Below are 22,947 nucleotides of genomic sequence, written 5' to 3' on the forward strand. Positions count from 1 at the left end.
AAAAAAAACGGTAGCACAGTGGGGTCGAGGCACAGTGTGGACGAGGCATAGATGGGACAAGTATAGATGATATCTGACAGTGATTAAAATCACTATCATAAGAAACGCTTCGATGCAAATCTGTAGATAGTATTTCATTTAGAGAAATTGGTGGATTATTCCAAAAGCAACCATAACTCTTATTCCCTTAATTTTATCCTAATTTATAATTATAATATATCAATACATAATAATTATAGTAATTAAATTTAGTATGAAATTGATATTCAATAATATTGTAATTTTTACGGAGATATTATAAAAATAAAAAGGAGTTTATATTCATATACTTTTAATGCGTATAAAAATTTAAAGGGATTGATGCAATACTTTTTAATAATAAAATTTTGTTACTTATGAATAAATACACTATTATTATAACAAAGTTATAAGTTTTATACACTGGAANTACCATAACTTTTAGCTCAATTGGCAAGTTTGAATTTGACATAATTAAATAGATAATTTTATGAAAATTAAAAAAAATTGTATCGTTAAGATTAAAGTTAGGAAGTTTTATAAATACTATTTATAGTAAATTTATCGGAGTAGCTCAATATTTTTTTGCATTTTTATGGTAACAGATAACTTAAATAGAAGTATTAGTAATAATTTCCTAGTAACTTTTGGTGTTTGAAAAGATTCTGCAATTGAAATATTCAGAAGTTAATTAATTTTAATGATTTACTTTAACTAAATGAACCAATCAAAACAAAGTTATTAAAAAGATTTACTTAATTGAGCGTATTATAAAATTTGATTATAATTGTAAAAATCCATTGTTAATTCAGGAGAAACTAACAATCATTTTTTTTAGAAATGATTTTTTTAGCAACATGTTACCAACAAATTTGGAATATTATAGTCTAGTAGTAGTACACACAAATAGAGTAAAAAAATATTAAATTACAAAGTAAAATGATTTTATTTTGTACTTGAAACCTATCATATCAAACTTCATTCGTTAATAAATATTCTGAAAACATTAGAAATGAATGATTTTAATTGTCTGTATGGAGAACATGGGATAAGTAACTGTTTAATTGATAAATTCGAATTTTTTTTCAATTTTTGAGGGTAATATCTTCAACTAGATACGAATTGTAGTTATTTGACGTATCGTTGAAAAAAGTAGATCAAGTTAGAGCACAGAAAATAAATATTGTCACAAAAAAATATCTTATCAGCTTTGCATCGAATCTAAAACTTAAAATATAGCAAAATAATTTTAATTTTAATAAAAAATTTCTTCTCGCGAGTGGCGACTACAGTGATGGGATTCTTGATCTGTATTAAAGTTATTGAATCTAAATAAGATAAAAATCAAAGGAGTTGAAAATTTATTGCAACTTAAAAAGAATTAAGAAAAAATGCAAACAATTCATTGCCATACGCGGGTTGGAACATTGTACCCCAAGCGAGTAAAATAAAAATTTTACTTACTCGGCAACCGTACGTCGCTACCGTCGCCTAAAAAAATTAGCTATTTAAGCTAATTCAAATTCCAAAGTTATTTTTCTTGACTTAAAAAAACCAAACAAATTTAAATAAGTTTAACTTTCTATGCTATATCAATTTAAAAAAAAATGTCGAAAATTAGCGGTTTTTAAATTTGTAATTTTTTGGGGGATTTCCCCCGTTTACGGAAAATGTGGAAATTTTTTCAATTTTTGAGGGTAATGTCTTCGACTAGATACGATTTGGGATCTTTTGACGTATTTTTCATCAAAATCGGTCCAGCGAATGCTGAGATTGAGCGTATACAGACACAAAAATAAATAAATAAAAAAAAAAACGCATCATAGTAAAATTACAGTGGATCCCCGGTAATCCGACAAACGTTTTGCTGGTCAGTGTCGAACTATCGAATTTGTCGGATTATAGAGTATTCCCTAAGACCTCCTATAGTCCGAAAATTTTAACAATAGGGTACCTTGTAATCCGAAAAATCACAAATACAAAGATAAGATTTGGTCTTGATAGACCCTGGTGTGAAGTACAAATCATGCTTCATTATGTGTTTTACTATAAAATTAACGTCATTAATGCTAAAGAACTTAAAAAAAACAATAACTTTACATTAAAGAATAAAATTACAATGTAATTGTGTTTAAACACATGTACATACTAAAATAGTCAAAAACTATGAATAAAAATCATGATATGAATTTATGAAGCATGAAAATATTTATCAATTTTTTTTTGCTTAACATTATTGAAACGCGAGACCAATGCTCTGTCCCTCAGTCTTCTTAAAAGTAAAAGTTCGTTGTAGGATGCACCATTCTCCTCAGTCCATTGCAAACCCAGTTCAAAGGCTTTAGTTGCATCTTGTGCTATCACTTGCGGAGTAGTTGCAATTACGTCGTCGCCATCTTCCTGATTTATGGTTGTATTACTAGATATCTCTAAACTGTTAGTTAACTGTATTTTCAGTTGATCCACAAAATTTTATCTAACCATAATTTATTTTTTAACATCCAAGAGATCTATTTGAAAACTAATTTTTCTATAACAAATATGTGCTGTAAAAATTGTAATGTACAATTTTATTAGTGATTAATTCCTAAGTGTGTATTATTAAAAAATAATGACTAATATAAACATAAAATTGTTAATATTTGTACAATATAAAATTGGGTGTTCTATGTCTAATTTGATAATATGAATAAGTGTCTTCGGGAAGAGTTAAAATAATATCTATAATAAATATAATAATAATAAAATAATAAATAATAAACTGAGAACCCTTGAGGTCTATCCAATAATTTTGGATGTAGTACAATAAGACCTCAAGGTTAAAAAAGAAATTTCTTCCATGTGTTCTTCATCATTCTTGGGGATGACTGGATTTTTTCCTGTGCTACATTAGGATATCTAAGTATAAAAAAAACATAGTATATCTAACTTCAATAAAGTAATTGTTGAATACACTTTTTTTAGTCTTATTACTTTCTGGAAGTTTCTTCCAATAGGTTTGTGTTGACTCGATGGGTTATGATTAATTTTTCTTTCAGCAATTTTAATTGAAAATTATTTACTAAAATAATCTTTAACTTTTATGTAAAAAAATAAAAATAATATTAAACTGTGTAAGTTTTGCTACAAGTTCTAATATAAGTTATGCTAAGAATGAGTAAGTTTTGGTTATATATAAGTAGAATTAATTTTTTATTATTTAAAAATTCTGTGTGTCGTCTAAAAGTAAAAATATATTAACTCATCGTTAAACAATTTTTATTTTGTGACATGAGTTTTATAATCAATGTTAAATTATAAGTAAAACCATTATAATCTCCAGTGGTGCTCAAAGAAAAGTTAAAAATATTAAGGAGTAAAAAATTATTTATTTAAAGTTCTTTTTCTTTAAAATCTAATATACATTTATTGAAATCAGTTTGATATTTCCTTGAAAAAAATATCTGAATAGCCTTTCCTTTTTTTAATAATAATTACAATGAAATTGTTACAAAATTAAACTTCACATATTTTTAACAATGCACTCCATTATTTTTCACAAGTGTTATTCTTTGATATTCTATTTATCAGTAGTAAAACATTATATAATATTAAATAATTGTTATTCCCCTTAAAAATATGTACTTATCAGTTGTAAACTAACATTTAATACATTTTTCTTTGTTATTAATAAAGTAACAAAGATATCTAGTCCATTTAATTTATTTTATGTTGTAACTTGTGTATCATCACTACTATTAGTTAGTAAATATATTTTATTAATTTATTTTAAAAATATATTTAGTCTAGATTTTAATATGGAAATCTTTATCGCACAAAATAAATTTGCTTTTATCATGTACACAGGTTTTTTCTAATATTTAAAATAGAAGTGAAAAATTATTCGCTTAAATATGACGAATAATAATAGTGTAGTGTTAATAATAATAGCTAGTTTAATGACGAATCCTATCATCAGTGACAGATACCTCTATATTTTTAATTAAACTAATTAAATGTTATAATAATAGGCACTAATAAAGAGAGGCAAAAAAGATTTTACGTCCGAAAATTGGAATCGCTCTTCTTTCCCCTCCAAAAAAAAAAATTTAAGAGCTCACACCAGTTATATAACTGGGGTTGTTCTAGTTCAAAGCCCCTTCCTTACCTTTATGTACCTATTTTATCAAAAGTCGGATACATTTCGAGGGCCTTTATTGTAATAATTATTCGTTAATAAACAGTAATCAATTATAACGCTATTTTATTATATTAATTAATATTTATAATTAGTGATAAGGGTTATATTTTTCCATCAGATAATATTTTGCTACGATACTCATCTAATACGAAATTTCATAATTTTTTTATCGATTTCGCGAATAATCGATATTTGGATCAAATTTCATTGGGAGCAATCAATTAATAGTCCTATTCGGAGTATTCATCGTCGTAGTAAAATCCAAATGTTTGTAACTAGGTATTTGTAGTAATTGTTGTCGGAGTAAATGTACTCGGATGATTTTTTTTATAGTGTCGGAGTATATGAATGTCGGAGCATTATCAGTTCGTGGAATCTCCATAACCCAAATATTCATAGTATTTCAAAATTTTCCATCACTAATTCCATTTTTTTCGTTCTTATAAAAAACAAAAATTTTTATCATTATTTATATACATATACTGATAAATATTTTATCAATAAACATTCTTATCTAATACATTGCCGATTTGTACGTTCGTCCCATGCGTATTATATAAATTGAGAAAAGTTTTCATTCTATGATATTATTATCTCACATTCGCAAATAACTGTTTTTGAATTTAAATATTAAATTATTAACTTTTTGATGTTACAATTTTGCAATTTTTTCGCCATTTTTATTGTTATGTCAATAAAATGTGAAATATTAAAAAATAAATTTATAAATTAACCATTTTGCATAAATAATTTGTTTTAGTAGTACAACATACTTGCAAGTAAGCTGAGTGGAAAATATTATTTTAATATGTATGTGTGTAAGCGTGAACTATTGCTAATATTATAGTTATTATAACTGTAGTCATTAAATTTATTGAATTGATAGGTATTAAATGTGAATTAAGTTCATTTTGTTATATATATAATTTTAATATGTTATCAATGAACCAAGTTAAATAGGTACAAGTTATAAAATATTTGTCTTACAAATATCTACAAAACGTTATAAGTATTTAAAATTTCTTATGTTATTGTTAGTTTTGTAGTCAAGAATACTGATGTTACACCTTGTTCTGACATCTTTAATAACTTTTGATCCAGTTAATATTTTTTGTTACTTTTTCTTAAAATAATTTTTATAGTTTTGACTATGATAAAAAAAATATTTTATTTTTTAAGCCGAGAAGGTATTGTTTTATTATAATTAGTTTTCTTAAATGTATATTATGATACTGTCAAGTACAAATTACTTTATATGAATTATCTAGGCTTAAATTATTAGATTTATATAAGTGAAATATTTAAAAAAAGTTTATTATAATGTACTACTATTTTATTATTTTTTCGAATGCCATAAACATCTAATAATTTAACATAACTTATAAAATTAAAAAGCATTATTAATTTTTTATCTTTCAACTTGTTGAGATACACAACATTTTTAATTTAAAAATTAAATTTTAATTACTCATTACATACCAACTTGCTAGGTTGTTTTTCAATTCAACAGGTCAATATTACTTCCTATTATGGAATCCTCTAAAAGGACAGGAAGTACCATTATTCCTATTGAGATTTTTCGTTTCATAATTAACATAAAAACTATTGTATTTAATTTAATTCTTGTTGCCTAAACATTTGAGTTTTTATCATTATAAAATAGCTTCCAAAGGTAACAATACTAAAATAGTTCTAAAAATCAGAGGTATTATTTAGAGGAGTCAGATTGGCTTTGTATTGTCCATATAGAGGGAAAGTAAAATATATTGACTTTTTATTTATAGACTATGAAATATTTTTAAATAATATTAAAATTGCTAAACATCTAGTAATATAAGTGTTTTATAATAGATATATTGATATAGGGTGTGATTATAAAGATACTGGAGACAGATTGAAGAAATTTTTTTTATTATTTAAAATATATAGATAACTTTTATCTTCTTATAAATCTTTCCCCCATAGTTGCGAGGAAGTTTTCACAGACACAACTTAAACTATGGTCGGTAAATTTTGCAATGCCTAGAATATTTTTCTGTAAGATTCCTAGAGCTTATAGAAAAATAAAGCAAGTATTAAATGACCAAAATTTAGAGTATTAGAAATGATATTTTTAAAGAAACTTTCAAAAATATTTCCACTTTTCTTTAGGTTCCTTTTTATTGATAAAGTTAATTTCCTTTATGAAATCAACTTCAGTTTAAAGAACTGAATAGTAAATAAAAAAATTACAGATTTTATTATACTCTTAATGTAAAATTTATTTTTACTAATAATTAATAGTTATTACATAAAGACACTTTATTAGTTTATGACAATTATGATAAATAAAAATTAATCAGAAATTTAAAATGGAAAATTTTTACTTAGTCATGAACTTTTCATATATATATAAATATTGTAAGACTTTTCTTCTTCTAGTTGTTTATTTTTCAAATCTTAGTTTGAATAGTATTTATAATGACTTTATTCACTTTTTATTGCATATTTTGAAGTAGCACATATCTAAAAATACATAATTTTTTTTATTTACTAAGTATTTTTTTAGAAGGAATGCCGTAGGTGAGTAGTTAGGGTCCTTATCTTTATTGATCATGAAACTTAATCAGGTACATCAAACCAAATTAAAAAAAGAATTTTAATGTTAAAATTATGCGTACTATTCTATTTTGTTAATATTTGGTTAGTAATTGTCTTTTGATATAACATACATATATTATTGTGTTGCGATACTTTTATCAGGCTAATGATTTTAGTCTTGATTATAGAATATTTAATAGTCAAAATAACAAAAAGAAAAATAGATATTAGCTTATTATATCTAAACATTTTTTTTCTATGTGTAGACAAGTCTGAGAAGTGGTATTTTTTAGTGCTTTTTGAGAGACCCATATAATTTTTAGTATCTATTGTAGTTTTTTATTTATTATTTTTGAAAAAAAAATTTGTATTGTCATATGTAAAATTATGTTTAATGCTATAACAAACATCAATTAATAAAATAGCTCTATTCCAAATCAAAAAGTGTAATTTTTAAATGTATTTTTTGAAATAAAAGGTTGAAATTAATTTTAAATTAATAAAACTAGTAACCGCGTTATAAATAATTATTATTGAAAAAGAGCAATACTAATAAATTTAACTGTTAGCCAATATAAAATATTGTAGGTATTTAAAATAACATTTTTGAAATTTAATGTAATTTAAATTCAATGTTACTAATTGTAGTTAAATGAAGCTCAATATTTTTATGTGTAAATTAATTTTTATACTGAAAAATATCATTTTATTTCAAAAATAAACTTTTTGAGAAAAAAATAAGATACCACAGAAAAATAAATATAGTAAAATACAATCTTCAAAAATGTTACCGTCTTTATGTATGTCATTAAAACTAGTGGTATACCAAATACTTTTCAATAGGCTCAAAATAAAGAAAAATTTAACGTCTTTTTTAGTTTATTATTTACCTAAAATGTATGAGTTTAACAAGATCAATAATGTGTCCATAGCCAGCATTCTTGATATACTACTGTTTATGATAGTTAATTTACTTACGATTTCTTTTTCCTCTGTCATTTCCGTATGCATTGTTGTAACGAGAATTTTCGAAATTAAAATTGGGCAATACATTATTTTCATATTGCATTTCTTTGTTGGTTGATCTATCTTTTTGTATCATTTGATTGTGGTTAGTAAATATAAGAGGTAATGCATCATAAATAATTTTGTTTTGTTCTAATTTTTTATTTGAACCTTCCAGTACTCGTTTATTGTTTAATTCCTTAGAAAAAGACACATTAATTTGTTTAATTCAAAATAAAACTTGAGAACAGTTAATATAAAAATATAAATTGAATTTTAAATTACCTCAATATATTTTTTTAAGAACGTGAGTACATTTTCGTTGGTAAGTTTTGAATGTTCATCATAGTCTAACTCCATTGAAAGAGTAATATCCATTAAATAAATTGAAAGAATTAACATTTTAAGCCATGAAGTGGACATCACGACAAATCTAAATTATTAAAAGAAATTATAATTTTTTAAGTATTTAGTAAGTTTTAATATTATTAAGCTCAGAGTTTCAAATAGTGTTTTGAACTTGGGGATGATTAAGGTCTAAATTTAAAAAACAATTTTTTCGCTCTGCACAAAATGACGACCAAATCTTTTTATCTATTTATAAATAAACAATTATGTGTATAATTTTATATATACATTTTTTCTATAACACTAGTATTTACACTATACAGAGTGATCCATTTAACATTGACCAGCAAATATCTTATCTTATCTAATATGTGTCTTTACGAGCCATCATAACCGCTGCAATTAACTACCTGTATTACAAGTCTACCCGTTTTATACATATATATAGGTAAAAAAAATCAAAACTTTAAAGTGAAATAACATGCAAACTAATCGACTTAAATGAAAAATTCAAACGCTAAAAATTAAAAAAAAAAAACTCTATCAATATATCTAACTAAAAATATATGTTTCCATTTGAAAAAAAAAAGTTGGTACCCTTTTAAGGCATAAGGGATGAACCTAAAAATTATCTGATCATGGATAAATGTAGAGTTTTATGTAACTAAAATAATTAAAAAAAAAAATTATTAAAATAATAAATAGTTTTTGAGATATTTGCTGGTCAATGTTAAATGGATCACCTGTATGTTATTATAGTATATGTTATATGAACTACATGTTACATTAATAGTATTACTTTTTTTCTGATCGCATTCAAACTTTAAGCAGTTGCATTTTGTTGAAAATCGAATATTATAAAACGATTTTTAAAATAAACATTTTTTATTTTTTCAATTGAATATTTTTATTTTAATTGAAAAATTGTGTTTGCCATTTGAAAATCAAAGTTGATAAAAGATTAAATTATAAGATTTGGTAGGAGACATAATTTTTTGTATAAAGTAGCTTAACAAGAAACCATTATTGTTATAATAACAAAATAATATTCATAGAATCTTAAAATTTACATTAACTAGTAAAAGTAGTATTATTATTATAAAATTAAACTTTTTTATTTTAGCTAAATAGGTGCAATAAATTTGATATGAAATTTCAGGCAGCAGGAGTCCTTTAATCATATGCTTGTAAAATAAACGACCTAATATTCATTAAAAAAATTTATTTTATTTTGATCGTTGATATCATTTTACTCCAGGTTATTGAATTAAGTTTTTGAAGTTTTCTCATCAAACAATGTAAATGTTTATAAAAATACGTTACCTAAAATATGGCTTATTTTTCAACTAAATAAATTATAACTTAACGACGTCAGTTTAGAAACTAATATAAGCTTTGTCGAAATACACAACTTTACTTCCACTAGTTTAGAGAACACGACATTACACTACAAAACCATAATTATAAAGATCTCAAGAATCTTTGATTTTTTGTAACATTATTTTAATGGTTAATGCAAAATTTAAAAAAATATTTTAATGCATATTAAAATGTTATAATTTTGACTTAAAGTGTTAAATCTTTTACTACTTTAATTACTAATTACTGATTTATATAAAGTTTTCAGCTTTTATATTTAAGTTTAATAATAATTCAAAAAGTTTATTAATTTACAATATACATATTACGTCCTAATATCTTCCTTAAAATAACGAAAAAAAATGAGGAATCGATTAATTATAAATAAATAATTTTAGAAGGAATTATTTTATTAAAACCATTTTATTTTATTATTAGAGTGATATTAGAAATAAATTAAATTGAAGTAAAATGTAATAACTTTTTTTGTTTAAAAATTAATACATTTGAAATTTTGTCTGGAAAATAACTATAATTATTATCTTTAACAATAATTATAAATCTAGTTATCCTGTTTTATTTAATATGATAAATAATTTAGGTATGAACATTTTTTATTTGAAGGTGAACGTTTGTAATTCTTCTCAAAGATATTAAAAGAGTTAAAAAAAAACCTAAATTTTTCAAATATTTTTGGGTGATTGTTTTGGTTGCTTAATATTTGTTTTCAGAGCACTAAGGTTTTGGAAAATCTTTCCAAAAGAATATTGTTCCCGAGTATTAATTTAAAAATGAAATAGCTATGATTAAAGATGTAAACATATGTTTTTTTCATGTTTTTTATGGTTTTTTTTCTTAACAAAGGTTTTTTAATAGTTAGATGTTAAAATTCCTTAAAATTTATTTATTTAATGACTTGAAAAAAATTATAACAAATTAATTGTAAAAAAATAATTAAACGAAGAATCGTATAATGAAATTTATCACTGATTCCGTATCTGACCTTATAATTCAAATGATTGTAATTTTTGAGATATTAGTAAATCAGTAATTATGTAATTAATTAACCACTAATAAAAAAAAAACACAATTTAAGACCCTAATAAGCTATAATTATATTTATGAGGTAATTGAAAAATTTGAAATATACATTTCGATTTTAAGCCCCTACATTAAAGATAGCCATTATGTGTAATAGATGAACAGAAACAATTTTTTAAGTGAAACTTCTTTACAGATGGTTAAAAAAAAAAAAAAGATTATCGAGCATCACGGTCAGCTGTAAAGTTTAATTTATATTACAATTGAGTACTGTATTTTCGAAAGTTAATGTAATTTTATTTAAAGTGCATTAAATAATTTAACTCCAAATAATCTTGATTGTACATAAAACTGAATTTTAGACAACCATAATAGGTGCAATTTTCATGCGATATCTTCATGACAAAAGAAGTTTCATTTCATCCGCGCGTACTCGTAACACGCACGGGTTTTCTTTTATAGATACATTAGGTATTGATCTATCATTTGGTATATATTTTTTGAAAATCTGACTCTTTACCGGCTCACAGATTTAAAATGATAACTTTCCACAAAAAATTTACTTTTTCAGCTTTTAAAAGTTTTCTGGAAATACTGATACCTTTATACATATCTTAAATTAAAGATTTAGTAATTTACTGTAATAAAAAAAAAAAAAAATTCGAACTTTATATTGTCTTCGTGGTGAAAATGGCTACCGCATGTTAAAATATATTATTTTTGTTTTAGAATTCTCGGTTTTGTATTTTATTTTATACAAGCCCTTTAATTTTTATATATGATTGTCATAATAAATATAACGCAATAAACTACTTATATTATTTCTCTGTAAAAATTACAATATTAAATTATTAAATATTAATTTAATAGTACATATAATTGCTATAATAAATATTTATTCACAAATTTTTGTAGCTACTATTAATATATAAATAGTAAATCTAAGAACTACTAATTAGGGTATAATGAAGGAAATAGGAGTTAATGTTGCTTTTAAAATAATCCACCAATTTCTTAAAATTGAGCACTAATTACAGATTTGTATCAAAGCTTTTTTTATGATAGTGTTTTTAATAACTGTCTGATATTATCTATACTTGTCAACTACTATTCTTCGTTCATTCTGTGATCCCACTGTGCTACCGATTTTTGGCTGAACCTATAATTATAGTCTTTTTAGGGCAGATAAAAAATTTTATAAAGATTTTAAAATATAATTTTTATATTTCTAGCGTAACTAAATACTGAAATAAACGCTATTAACACAGAAAAAATTTGCAAAGCTTAATTCTAAAATTAAATATAGCCCATTAAAGATTTAAATAGTATTTTTTGAAAAAAGTTATTTTTTTAAATTTTTTTTGTAATTGTGTTGATTTTATAATATGAAAATTACTAGTTGGCACTAGTAATGCGGATTCACAACTAGTTAAATAAAAAGTACGTTTCAATTCATCTGTCCAATTGTTCGAATGTAAAATAGATGTTTTTCGGTAAAGTGAGCCATTTAACGGACTGATGTTAACCGTTCTTTGTAAAGGTTTTTTTGTATATATTTAACCTTAACACATATAAAAATTTTACTCAGTCTCTATACTCAGCGTGTTAATAGAATTAATTACAAAAATTATATTAATAGAATACAAAATAAAAATTTTTGTTAACGGTTTAATAAATGATTTTTAAGCAAGTCTACATAATACAAAACATCCTCCTTAAACATATTTTAGTCAAGTTAGTTGAAGTAATAATTGAAATCGGCTTTGTGCCAAAAAAGATAACTCCGTGTTTTATTTTAAATCAGATTTTGACGGTTCTTAATTAAGATTAAAATGACGAATAAATCGATTGAATGAAAAATAGTTAAAACAAATATTATGAAAAATATTATAGTATTTAACATTTCTGGTAAGTATATTAATTAAAAATTTTCTAACATTTAAGATTTTTAAAAATTGTTAAAAAAAAAATTATCTACATTTTTCACATTGTCTAAAATTAAAAAAATGAATTCTTAAATTAAGCATAAAAACATTCCTGAAAAGTTATTAATTTTTAAGTTTCATTTATTCAATAATATTTAAAGAAAAAGTTTTGTTTAATATTATGAGTATAAAAAAAATATATATAATAATGATATAAAAAAACTTTATCAACGAGCTATCAAAGCCAAAAATAATGATTAATTAATTTTTTGTTTAAATTTTTAAAGTATACTTTTATAAACTTTTAGTAAATTTTTTCTATTTAAAACATAGTGCCAGTTATTTTTGTACCTTAAGAAATCAATAATTTAATGTTTGATAAATTTTACATGATAAAAAGGCTTACCTTTTCTGTTTGAATATTTATTTTTATTCTTTAATTTTTTTAATATTCTTTTATTGAATTGTAGTCTTATAGAGTATTAACGGTAAATTTTTTTCACTATATGAATGTTTTTGAACTTAATTAATTTTAAACCATCGAAAACTTCAATAATTTTTTAATCCAACGACCGTTGTATGTGTTGAGTGTTTAAGCTTTAAGTTGCATTCCGCGAGCTTTATATAGCAAACATTAGTGGATGCTGCTGCTTTTACCGTATTCGTCACAACTGTTTTTCACTTTAATATCGAAATGTGTGGTGCTAAGTTTACGTTATCCCTATGAATGTAGCTTAAAACCCTTATGTTGTCCTATTACCACTAGGTATTATGGTTGTTTTATATGTAATAGTTCCTAACAAATTATTAACACGTTATTTATTAATCAACAATTTTTAACCGTTTGATTCATTGGTTTTCATTTTTAGAGTAGTAAAAAAGTTAAATTATTGAGTAAAATACATATGTAAATTTAACTCAGTATAAAATTTTACTTTTTTTTTATAATTTATAATACATATTTTACAGTTTGTCTTATTGTTAGTATATTCAAAAACTACCACCTATTTTTCAATTGGTCAAAATTTCTCAGTACTATTTGTTACGTGCGTATGTATGATTTATGATGTGAATATCACGAAAAGGTCTTCGGTTCGTCTTAGTTCATCATAAATCATCAGTTCTACATATTAAGTTAAAGCTAAATTTCCCCTAAGACTTTTTTTTCTAAGAAGTGCGGCGCATACAAATAATTTAGTATAATAATATAAGAGGAATTATTTTTTTTAGTATTTCCGATCTAAATGTGTTTATTTAATGTTTTTAATTTATAAATATATTTATATGATAATTCTGTTGTTTTTACAATAGAAAGATGGAAAAGGAATCTTCTGCATCAATGGAGGAAAAGAATTTTATTGCCGAAAAATCAAAAAGCAACAGAGCAAAATGTAAAAAATGTAAAGAAATATTAAATCAAGGGTCTTTACGAATTGCAAAAATTATGCCGAACCCGTTTGGTGATGGTAAAATGATGGCCTGGCATCATCCCCAATGTTTAGTCTCTGTTTTTGCTAAGCAGAGAGCTTCAACAGCCAAAATTACGTGTGTTGATGATATCGGTGGTTGGAATTCTCTATCGATGGAACATCAGAATGAAATATTCACAGTATTTCCAAATAGTAAGTGAATTAAATTAAAAATTAATAACTAATTTTATATTATTAACTAATTATGATATTATGTAGTCCCCAAAGAGAAAATAAAAACCGTTGACGATCCACTTCCACAGGATACGCCAGGCAAAAAAAAAGCTAAAACTAAAATAACAACACTATCATCACCAACGGTTGCACCGAAACAAATATTCTATTTTAAAGACTTTCGAAAACTGTGCATGAAACTTTCTCAAGAAAATAGTTATACACAAAAAACCGCTATTGTAAAAGAATTTTTCGATTCTTTTTTAGCCAAAGGTCAGTAGCTTAGATCGTATTATTAACAATTAAGCTATATTGTTCATTAGCATTGTTTAGTAAAAAAACAGTATAATTAAATTATTTAAATTTCCCTCTTAACATAAAAATAATTGGTTAGTTGTACAATTACAGCTCTTCAAATGCACCGAATTTATATATTTTTTTATTGCTAATAAAATGTTAATGAGAATGAAAGTGTTTAAGTACACTATTATTTAATCTACGATAGCTATTAAATTGTTTTGGTGATTTTATGTTATTAGCATGCATATGTATTAGGGTGTCCCTTATTTATAAAATTTAAAAACTACAAAGTGCCACCCCCTAGAATTATTCGAATACATGAAAAAATAAATTGTACAAAATTTGGAGACGATTGGTCAACTCTAAGACGTGCCCCAAGGGGGTTAAAAATAACCCCCCAAGGGTGATTTTTTAGTTTTTTATGTCTATCTCAAAAACTTTAGCTTTTGCGAAAAAGTTTATTCGACCTTTTATGTAGGTATACAATTTTTCTATAAAAAGTATATATACAAAAATTTTCGAAAAGTTCTTATTTAGCCCAAAAAAAATAAAAACGTATACAGAGTGTTTAGTAAGTCAGGAAACGGGTTTCTATTGTTCTCATTGTTACAAACAATGAGAACAATAGAAACCCGTTTCCTGACTTACTGAACACCCTGTATGTTTTATTCTTACCGTTAAAACTGTTAATTTATAAATCGTTCATTATAAAAACATAAAAAAAATTCATTTAACCGTTGTTTTAAATTGAATTTTCTATACATTTTTAATTCGGCATTTTTTCTATTATTTACTATTCAAAACCTACATTTTTTTTTAATTTTAATTAAAAAAAATACATCAAAGTAAAATTAATACCGTCTCAGTTTCACATTGAAGCTAAAATAATGTTCACTTACAAATTTATATACAACCAGAAACTATATAAACTTGTAATAAAAATATATAATGAACGAATATTATTTAAATAATTAACTTTTTGATTGACAATTCAAATTAGCCGCGAAACAAAAAAAAATTTCAAACAATAAATGGCCTTAGCCATCCAACGAGCATGATGGATTGGGCCAGGAATTTTAAAATAAATTCTATGTAAAGCTGTTTCACCAAAAAATATTATGACCAATTCTAAAAGTTCCTCGAGGTTGGTATTTTTTAATTGTTTAAAACTAAATTTCAAAATATCGTCTTTTTTTGTTTTTAACTTTTCTAAAATAACAGTATCTTCTATTCCACTTAAGTAATTTGTTTTAATTATTTTTTGCCAAGACTTTTGGAATTTATTAAAAATAGGAACATCTGGTTCGGATGACGTATTAAATTTTACTTCAAAAACACTTTTCAATATAATTTCATAAATGTGATGTCTGCATGGTAAGTATAATATATAACGCCCTAACATTTGCATGGAATTTATTTTAAAATTCCTGGCCCAATCCATTATGCTTGTTGGATGGCCAAGGCCATTTATTGTTTGAACATTTTATGTTTCGGGGCCAATTTGAATTGTCAATCAAAGAGTTAAATATTCGTTCATTATGTATTTTTATTACAAGTTTATATATTAAACAATGGTTTAGTGCACCAATGCTGCATTAGCGCCAAATTTAGATTTACAATTTATTAAAAATATAATTGATTATGAACCAATAGATAAAGATATTTCTAAAGTAGTTTTAAAAAAAAATTTCGGGTCACTTATGGTAATTAGTATCCGAATGGGCAGCATTGGCTTTTTTTGATGATGATTTATGTGAAGATACTAAAATTAAAATAGTAAACTCATTAAATAATTGGGAAGAAGATCTATGTACAAACAAACGTATAGTAGTAGAAGTAAATGAAATTTATGATTTTAAAAATAAAAGTATAGATGATTTTATTTCAACTGAGTCAAAAAAGTTGTTTGAAAGATATGACATTGAAACAGATTTTTTAAATATCAATCCTTTGTTGTGGAAAGACAACAGTCAATATATATCGGAGAAAAAATAATAGTAAATATTTTAAAAGTAATAAATGATTTGGCAGAGAGGGGCGTGAAATTCATAGAAGAGTATAATAATATTTTAACAAAAGTCGAAGCACAAAAATAATACCTATTATAGATTGTTACAGAATACCGGCTTTGTTTTCCTAATTGCAATAAATACACATTTATTGCCAAGAATTTTAAAAAAGATAAAATATTTAAAATATGTAGTAAATTTTTTTAGTATGTTTTTTCTTTGTAAATAGTTTCTGGTTGTATATAAATTTGTAAGTGAACATTATTTTAGCTTCAATGTGAAACTGAGACGGTATTAATTTTACTTTGATGTATTTTTTTTAATTAAAATTAAAAAAAATTGTAGGTTTTGAATAGTAAATAATAGAAAAAATGCCGAATTAAAAATGTATAGAAAATTCAATTTAAAACAACGGTTAAATGAATTTTTTTTATGTTTTTATAATGAACGATTTATAAATTAACAGTTTTAACGGTAAGAATAAAACATACAGGGTGTTCAGTAAGTCAGGAAACGGGTTTCTATTGTTCTCATTGTTACAAACAATGAGAACAATAGAAACCCGTTTCCTGACTTACTAAACACTCTGTATACGTTTTTATTTTTTTAGGGCTAAATAAGAACTTTTCGAAAATTTTTGTATATATACTTTTTATAGAAAAATTGTATACCTACATAAAAGGTCGAATAAACTTTTTCGCAAAAGCTAAAGTTTTTGAGATAGACATAAAAAACTAAAAAATCACCCTTGGGGGGTTATTTTTAACCCCCTTGGGGCACGTCTTAGAGTTGACCAATCGTCTCCAAATTTTGTACAATTTATTTTTTCATGTATTCGAATAAGTCTAGGGGATGGCACTAGCAAATATTAAAAAAAAAAAAACCTCTCATGTAGCTAAGGGTCACCCTAATATGTATGTCTTTTCTGCTATACTGTAAGAAATCATCCAAAAATTATATATCAGTAGGAGGGAGTGGGCGAATGCCGCCTACCTAAGAAAAGCTCGCAATGAAAAATATACTTATAGGAATTTCAAATAAAGAAAATAGGAGTTAATTAATTTTAATCAATATTTATATCTTAAAAGAAAGATAAATTTATCCATTACCATTATCATTATTAAATTTTTATCAAAAATTGAGGGATTGGGTAAATTTTAATTTTTAGTAAAAATTAAATTTATTCGGTATAAGGCATATTTGATAGTAATCTTGCCCATAAATATGGTTAATGACGCCTATGATATTAAAATTTAGTTAAAGCAATAAAAAAAAAAGCAAATTTATCTTTATAAATATAATAGTATAATAAACAGATAGTTTAATAATATTTTTTTTATCTTCTTGTTTCCTGGTACATCACTACTTATAATATTTTTATATCACAAAATATAATCATTTAAAATACAGAAATATATAAAACCTGCATTTATTTTAAATAAATTATTTTGAGATCAAATTATCGTAGTATAATTATACAAAATTTAACAAATTCAATAAAAATGTTATAAGAAAAATAATGTGAACAACAGTAAATAATAGTAAATGCTTAGTTCTTCCATTACCTTATTATCACTTTCTTGAGTATAAGTGCTCATCATTTTCTAACCAAGGGTTTTAAATATTTAATTTTAATGGACAATTAATTGTCATTTCTTATTCATAAATTGTAATATTTTATGCATTTTTTTATTTTTTGGTTTTTCTCAGTTATTTTTAACAATAACTTATGATTAGTTTTGGAATTAATAATCTATAATTAACTTTGTACTTGTAATTTTATGTATTATTCTAGCTATAGCTTTTATTATATATTTTATTATATTGTATATTGTTCATTGTTAATTTGTAATAACTCGTTATATTGAAAGCTATAATAATAATAAAGTATTATTTGGTTACTTTTTATTATAATTAGTTGATTTTGATTCGAGACAATTAGTTCATTCATATATTTCAAATTTTCTAAGATGTTGTATGTATTAAGTAACAAATTATCTATCTTGTTACAATTTTGTTTCCATACGGATTATCTTATAATTTAAAATCTTTGCATGGGTTCGTAAAACTATGTACAAAATAATGAAACATGAGATATAATAGTTTGTTTGTGATTTTACTGGGTCCCTTCATAGGTCATTAATTGCATACGTAAAATGTTTGTGTTCTGTCGTAAATTTTACATTATTAAATGAATAAATATGATATAAGCTACTACCATGATAGATTCCAATTTAAAATATTAACATCATAACAAAAAAAACATAAATTTTACATACAGATTGAGGCTAATATTTCAAGGGAGTAATATTATAGATTTCCATTCCTAAAATTATATTCAAGTATAAATATTTACTTTTAAGGATAGATTTGGGTTTATTTTTGCCCATCTCTAGTAATACATTGTTAATTGATAAAAGTGACCCAATGAACAAAATTACGTTTATGCTACCTTTTAACTTTCCCTACTCACTATTCTAAATAAATTTAAAATTTATGTTAATTCAACTTTTGTGATATAAATTACATTTTCAATCAGTCAATTGTGTTGCTATTTGAAACTTATTTAGTATTTTGTTTACGGCGTTTTACTTTGTCAATTGTATCGCATGAGTTATTACTGTCTAGTCTCCAACAAATTTATTCGTTAATTTTATCATAACATTGTGATAAAAATTATAACATATGTTTTAAAATTATTTAGAAAATTCCGTTAAATCGCGAGTAGAAAGTCTATACTTGTGGTGTAAATTGTTACTACCAAATTCAGAAAAACGAATATATAATTTACAATCAAAGCAACTGATCAAATTATTTTCTCAAGTAGTATAATACTTATATTATTATCTTCGTTAGTTAATTTTGACATAATTAAATTTTTAGATGTTTTCTCACAACACCACGTTAATGCTGGAGGACTTGGAGAAGGGCGATGTCGCTGAAACTATACGAATATTTTTTGAAAAAAGTAACAATGCTGATGTTAGACCTGCTTTAAAAGCTACGCTAACATTGGTTGACGTTGATAGTTTTTTAGATAAATTATCAGCCGAAACTACAGAAAATGGCCAAAAAGAACTATTCAAATCGATTACTACCAAGTAAGTTGTTAACTTTTTAATTTAATTTTCTATTTTATATCCTTCGTCAAAATGTAATTGAATGTTTCAATGGTTTAGATGTACCGGAAATGATTTAAAAATGATCATCCGCCTTATAGTACATGATCTAAGAATTAATTGTGGCCCAAAATTTATGTGAGTATATATTTTATTTATTTTTAGAATTGTTATGTTTACGTTTTTTCTAATACAGATTAACCTCTTATTATATATTTAAGATTTACATTTGTACGGTGAATTTATATAATTTTAACTATACTAAAATAAAATATTATTTGCTCAAATTTTAATCAAGCTGCATTAGTGATTTTTTTTTACATAAAATTTATTGCCAAAAAATTATAAATGTTTTTTTATAAATGTGTTAATGAATAATTATAGTTATAAATTTATTATAACATACTTATTTTGAATAAAAATTAATTGAATATCATAAATATCCTACAAAATAAGTATGATAAATAATAATGTTTATGACAACATTATTTTTTATCTAAATAAAGTTTTACTTAAATAACATTCAATTAAAAGAGTTGATAACAATTATTCTTTTATATTTTCTGAGAATATATTTAATTTATATACGAAAATATTGTTTTCTTTAAAAAAATTATTTGATGTAATCTGATAAGATTGTTTTTAGTATTTATAGTGCGAAAAATAATTATACTATAAAAGAAAACTTTCCTTAGATCAAAGTTTTGTTTATTACTTTCTTTTTGTTTCATCGTGTTAAAAATCATTAACAGCTCAGTTTTATCGAATGTTTATTTTCCTTAAGAAAATACAAAACTCTTGAAGTATTTCTATGTTTAATACCAATTTTCAACTGGATAATTTTAATAATTATACCAAGTGAAATAAAATATTTAACGAGATGAATATAGTAAGATTATACTAATTATTTTAAAGACATAAAATTAAACACATTTTTTGTTAAATATGAGATGTGACTAAAGAAATACGATATTATGTTTTTGGCTAGAAAAAGTTACTTTTAAAGTTATATTTAAGTTAATAAACAAAGAAGAAAAAACAAGCTGTGTTACTATGTTAAATAAATACAGGTATATAAAAAATAAATAATGGCATATTATAAAAATAACACTGCTGGATGTTTTCTGGTTGATGTTGTATAATTTCTAAAAACAAAAAAAGCTCAGTGTGGCCGTGGCATAATTGGGACAAGTATAGATGATATCTGACAGTTATTAAAATCACTATCATAAATAATGCTTCGATGCAAATCTGTAGATAGTGTTTAATTTTTAGAAATTGGTGAATTATTCCAAAACAAAATTAACTCTTATTTTTACTTCAATATTAGTGGCTATTTGCACATAAAAGATGAGTCATCAGGAAAAATGTTTTTTTTTTTATTTATAATACGTAACACAAGCTTTAATTTAATATATGTTTAAAGGACGCACTATTTTCTGAAAATTTAAAAACTTGAGTTGATAAAGTTAAATTTATATATATATATATTTCAAATTTTAAACGTTTCATGTATAAAAGGAAATTGTCCAATTTAAAAAAAAAGTATGTTGTATAAAGGAGATATGTATAAAGTATTTAGAAATAAAAATTTTTGTTGATCTATACATTTTTCAAAAAATTATAACAATTTAAAGTTGAAAATATAAAATTGAAAATGCTTACATAAAAATAGCATGTTTTTAAATACGGCACTCATTTGTACGTAGAAGATAAGTCGATAGAGCATTTTTAAAAATTTTATTTATAGTATGTAATATAAACTTTAATTTAACATATATTTAAAAGACGCATTATTAACGGATCATTTTCAAAAGTTGCTATTTTGAATACCCCCTGAAGGTAGTTAACGGGTAGAATTTTAAAAAAGTGATATCATATAAAAGGTAAATACTTAAAGTGTTTATATAAAAAAAAATCATTTGATACGTTCATTTTTCAAAAATTTATAATAGTTTTAAGAGAAAAAAGTGAAAAAAACCCAGCATAGGGGGGTCGCGGCACAATGGTGACGTGCCATAGTTGAATCAAGTATAATGATATTTGACAGTGATTAAAATCATTATAAAAGAAAACGCTTACATTCAAATTTTTAGATAGTGTTTAATTTTAAAAAATTGGAGGATTATTACAAAAGCTAAATGATCTCCTATTTCCTTATTTATATCCTGATTAAGATAAAATATGTCGAATGAATAAGGGATTATTAAAAAATATTATTTCTCATAAAAAAATTATGTTGATCCATACACTTTTCAATAGGTTATAACATTATAAAGTTAAAAATGTAAAAAAGAATTTTTTTACAAAAATCATATTTTTTTTTTTAACTTTGATGTCTGTTTTACCATGAAGATAAAACAAAGTCCGACATTTTTTTTTTCATAATAAAGTATATTACATTATCTTTAATTTAAGATATATATAAAAGTGTCAGACTTTCCGGACACATTTTCAAAAGTCAAGTTGAATATATTAATTTTTTGTGAAAAAGTTGTCATTTTAAATCCCTTCCTGTGGCCAGGTAAAGGGTCAGATTATAAAAAAATATACCAAATGAAAGGTAATGATATCATGTATCTATATAAATAAAAATTATATTGATTTGGTTATTTTTAAAAAAGTTATAGCAATTTTAAGTAAAAAAAATTGAAAAAATTTTTGAAAATTAGCGATTTTTAAATTTGTAATTTTTTTGGAGGTTTCCCCCTTTTACGGGGAACGAGGGAAATTTTTTCAATTTTGGAGGGTAGATACAATTTGTGATCTTTTGACGTATCGTTGAAAGAAATCCGTTCAGTGAGAGCTGAAAAAAAGTAGTAACAGACACAAAAAAAAAACACATCATAGTAAAACTAATACCTTCTCAGCTTCGCATCGAAGCTAAAAAGACAGTAAAATTAATACCTTCTCAGCTTTGTATCGAAGCTAAAATACGTTACGGAGATTATCACTTAGGAATAGTTGAAATATTATGTGAAATACAAATTATATTGTTTCAAATTTTGTGATTCACTGAAATTTTTTAATGACTATTGTTTAGACTTGGTGCTATTCATCCAAATGCTTATGAATCTTACCAGACAACCCATAATTTGGAAAAGGTTGTGAAAAATATTTGTTTGTATAAAAATGCTAATGTTTCTGCGTCGGAAGTGGTGGTTAAATCCGTCGGACTGGTAAATCTATCGCTTTTGATTCCAATCCTACCCATGCTAGTGAGTATACAGTTGTTAAGTAAATAAGGAAACAGGTCAATTATTATAAACAGTGTGATACGATCACATTTGCATGTGCCCATATCTCTGTCTCCCATAACATTATTGTACCGTTTAATAGACATACAGGGTGTTCAGTAAGTCAGGAAACGGGTTTCTATTGTTCTCATTGTTTGTAACAATGAGAACAATAGATACCCGT

General features: G+C 24.1%; 2 protein-coding genes across 5 annotated transcripts in view; one reads left to right on the plus strand and one right to left on the minus strand.

Moving 5' to 3' along the window:
* Window positions 1-4,767: 4,767 nt before the first annotated feature.
* LOC126897484 (DNA ligase 3) overlaps window positions 4,768-22,947 on the plus strand; it is a 29,376-nt gene continuing 11,196 nt past the window's right edge. The window contains exons 1-7 of one of the 3 annotated variants that reach the window (XM_050671129.1): window positions 4,768-4,977; window positions 13,768-14,078; window positions 14,145-14,372; window positions 19,113-19,231; window positions 19,292-19,509; window positions 19,588-19,665; window positions 22,571-22,745. In XM_050671129.1, the coding sequence (XP_050527086.1) occupies window positions 13,772-14,078; window positions 14,145-14,372; window positions 19,113-19,231; window positions 19,292-19,509; window positions 19,588-19,665; window positions 22,571-22,745 (1,125 nt within the window). In that variant the 5' untranslated portion in view covers window positions 4,768-4,977; window positions 13,768-13,771. Of the gene's footprint in view, window positions 5,009-13,767; window positions 14,079-14,144; window positions 14,373-19,112; window positions 19,232-19,291; window positions 19,510-19,587; window positions 19,666-22,570; window positions 22,746-22,947 lie in introns of all 3 variants that reach the window. The other 2 variants (XM_050671128.1, XM_050671127.1) reach the window with 2 other exon arrangements.
* Window positions 6,481-20,353, minus strand: LOC126897486 (uncharacterized). Of its 2 annotated transcripts, none has more exons than XM_050671133.1 (4): window positions 20,243-20,353; window positions 8,069-8,216; window positions 7,757-7,982; window positions 6,481-6,703 (listed from the first exon to the last, which is right to left on the minus strand). In XM_050671133.1, the coding sequence occupies exons 2-4, from the start codon at window positions 8,204-8,206 to the stop codon at window positions 6,669-6,671; spliced, it is 399 nt and encodes a 132-aa protein (XP_050527090.1). In that variant the 5' UTR covers window positions 8,207-8,216; window positions 20,243-20,353; the 3' UTR covers window positions 6,481-6,668. The 2 variants fall into 2 exon arrangements, with proteins under 2 accessions (XP_050527090.1, XP_050527088.1); XM_050671131.1 differs by lacking the exon at window positions 20,243-20,353 and adding an exon at window positions 12,863-13,043.

Source organism: Daktulosphaira vitifoliae, unplaced genomic scaffold, assembly GCF_025091365.1.
Source record: "Daktulosphaira vitifoliae isolate Bord-2020 unplaced genomic scaffold, ASM2509136v1 Scaffold_2, whole genome shotgun sequence".
Lineage (NCBI taxonomy): Eukaryota > Metazoa > Arthropoda > Insecta > Hemiptera > Phylloxeridae > Daktulosphaira > Daktulosphaira vitifoliae.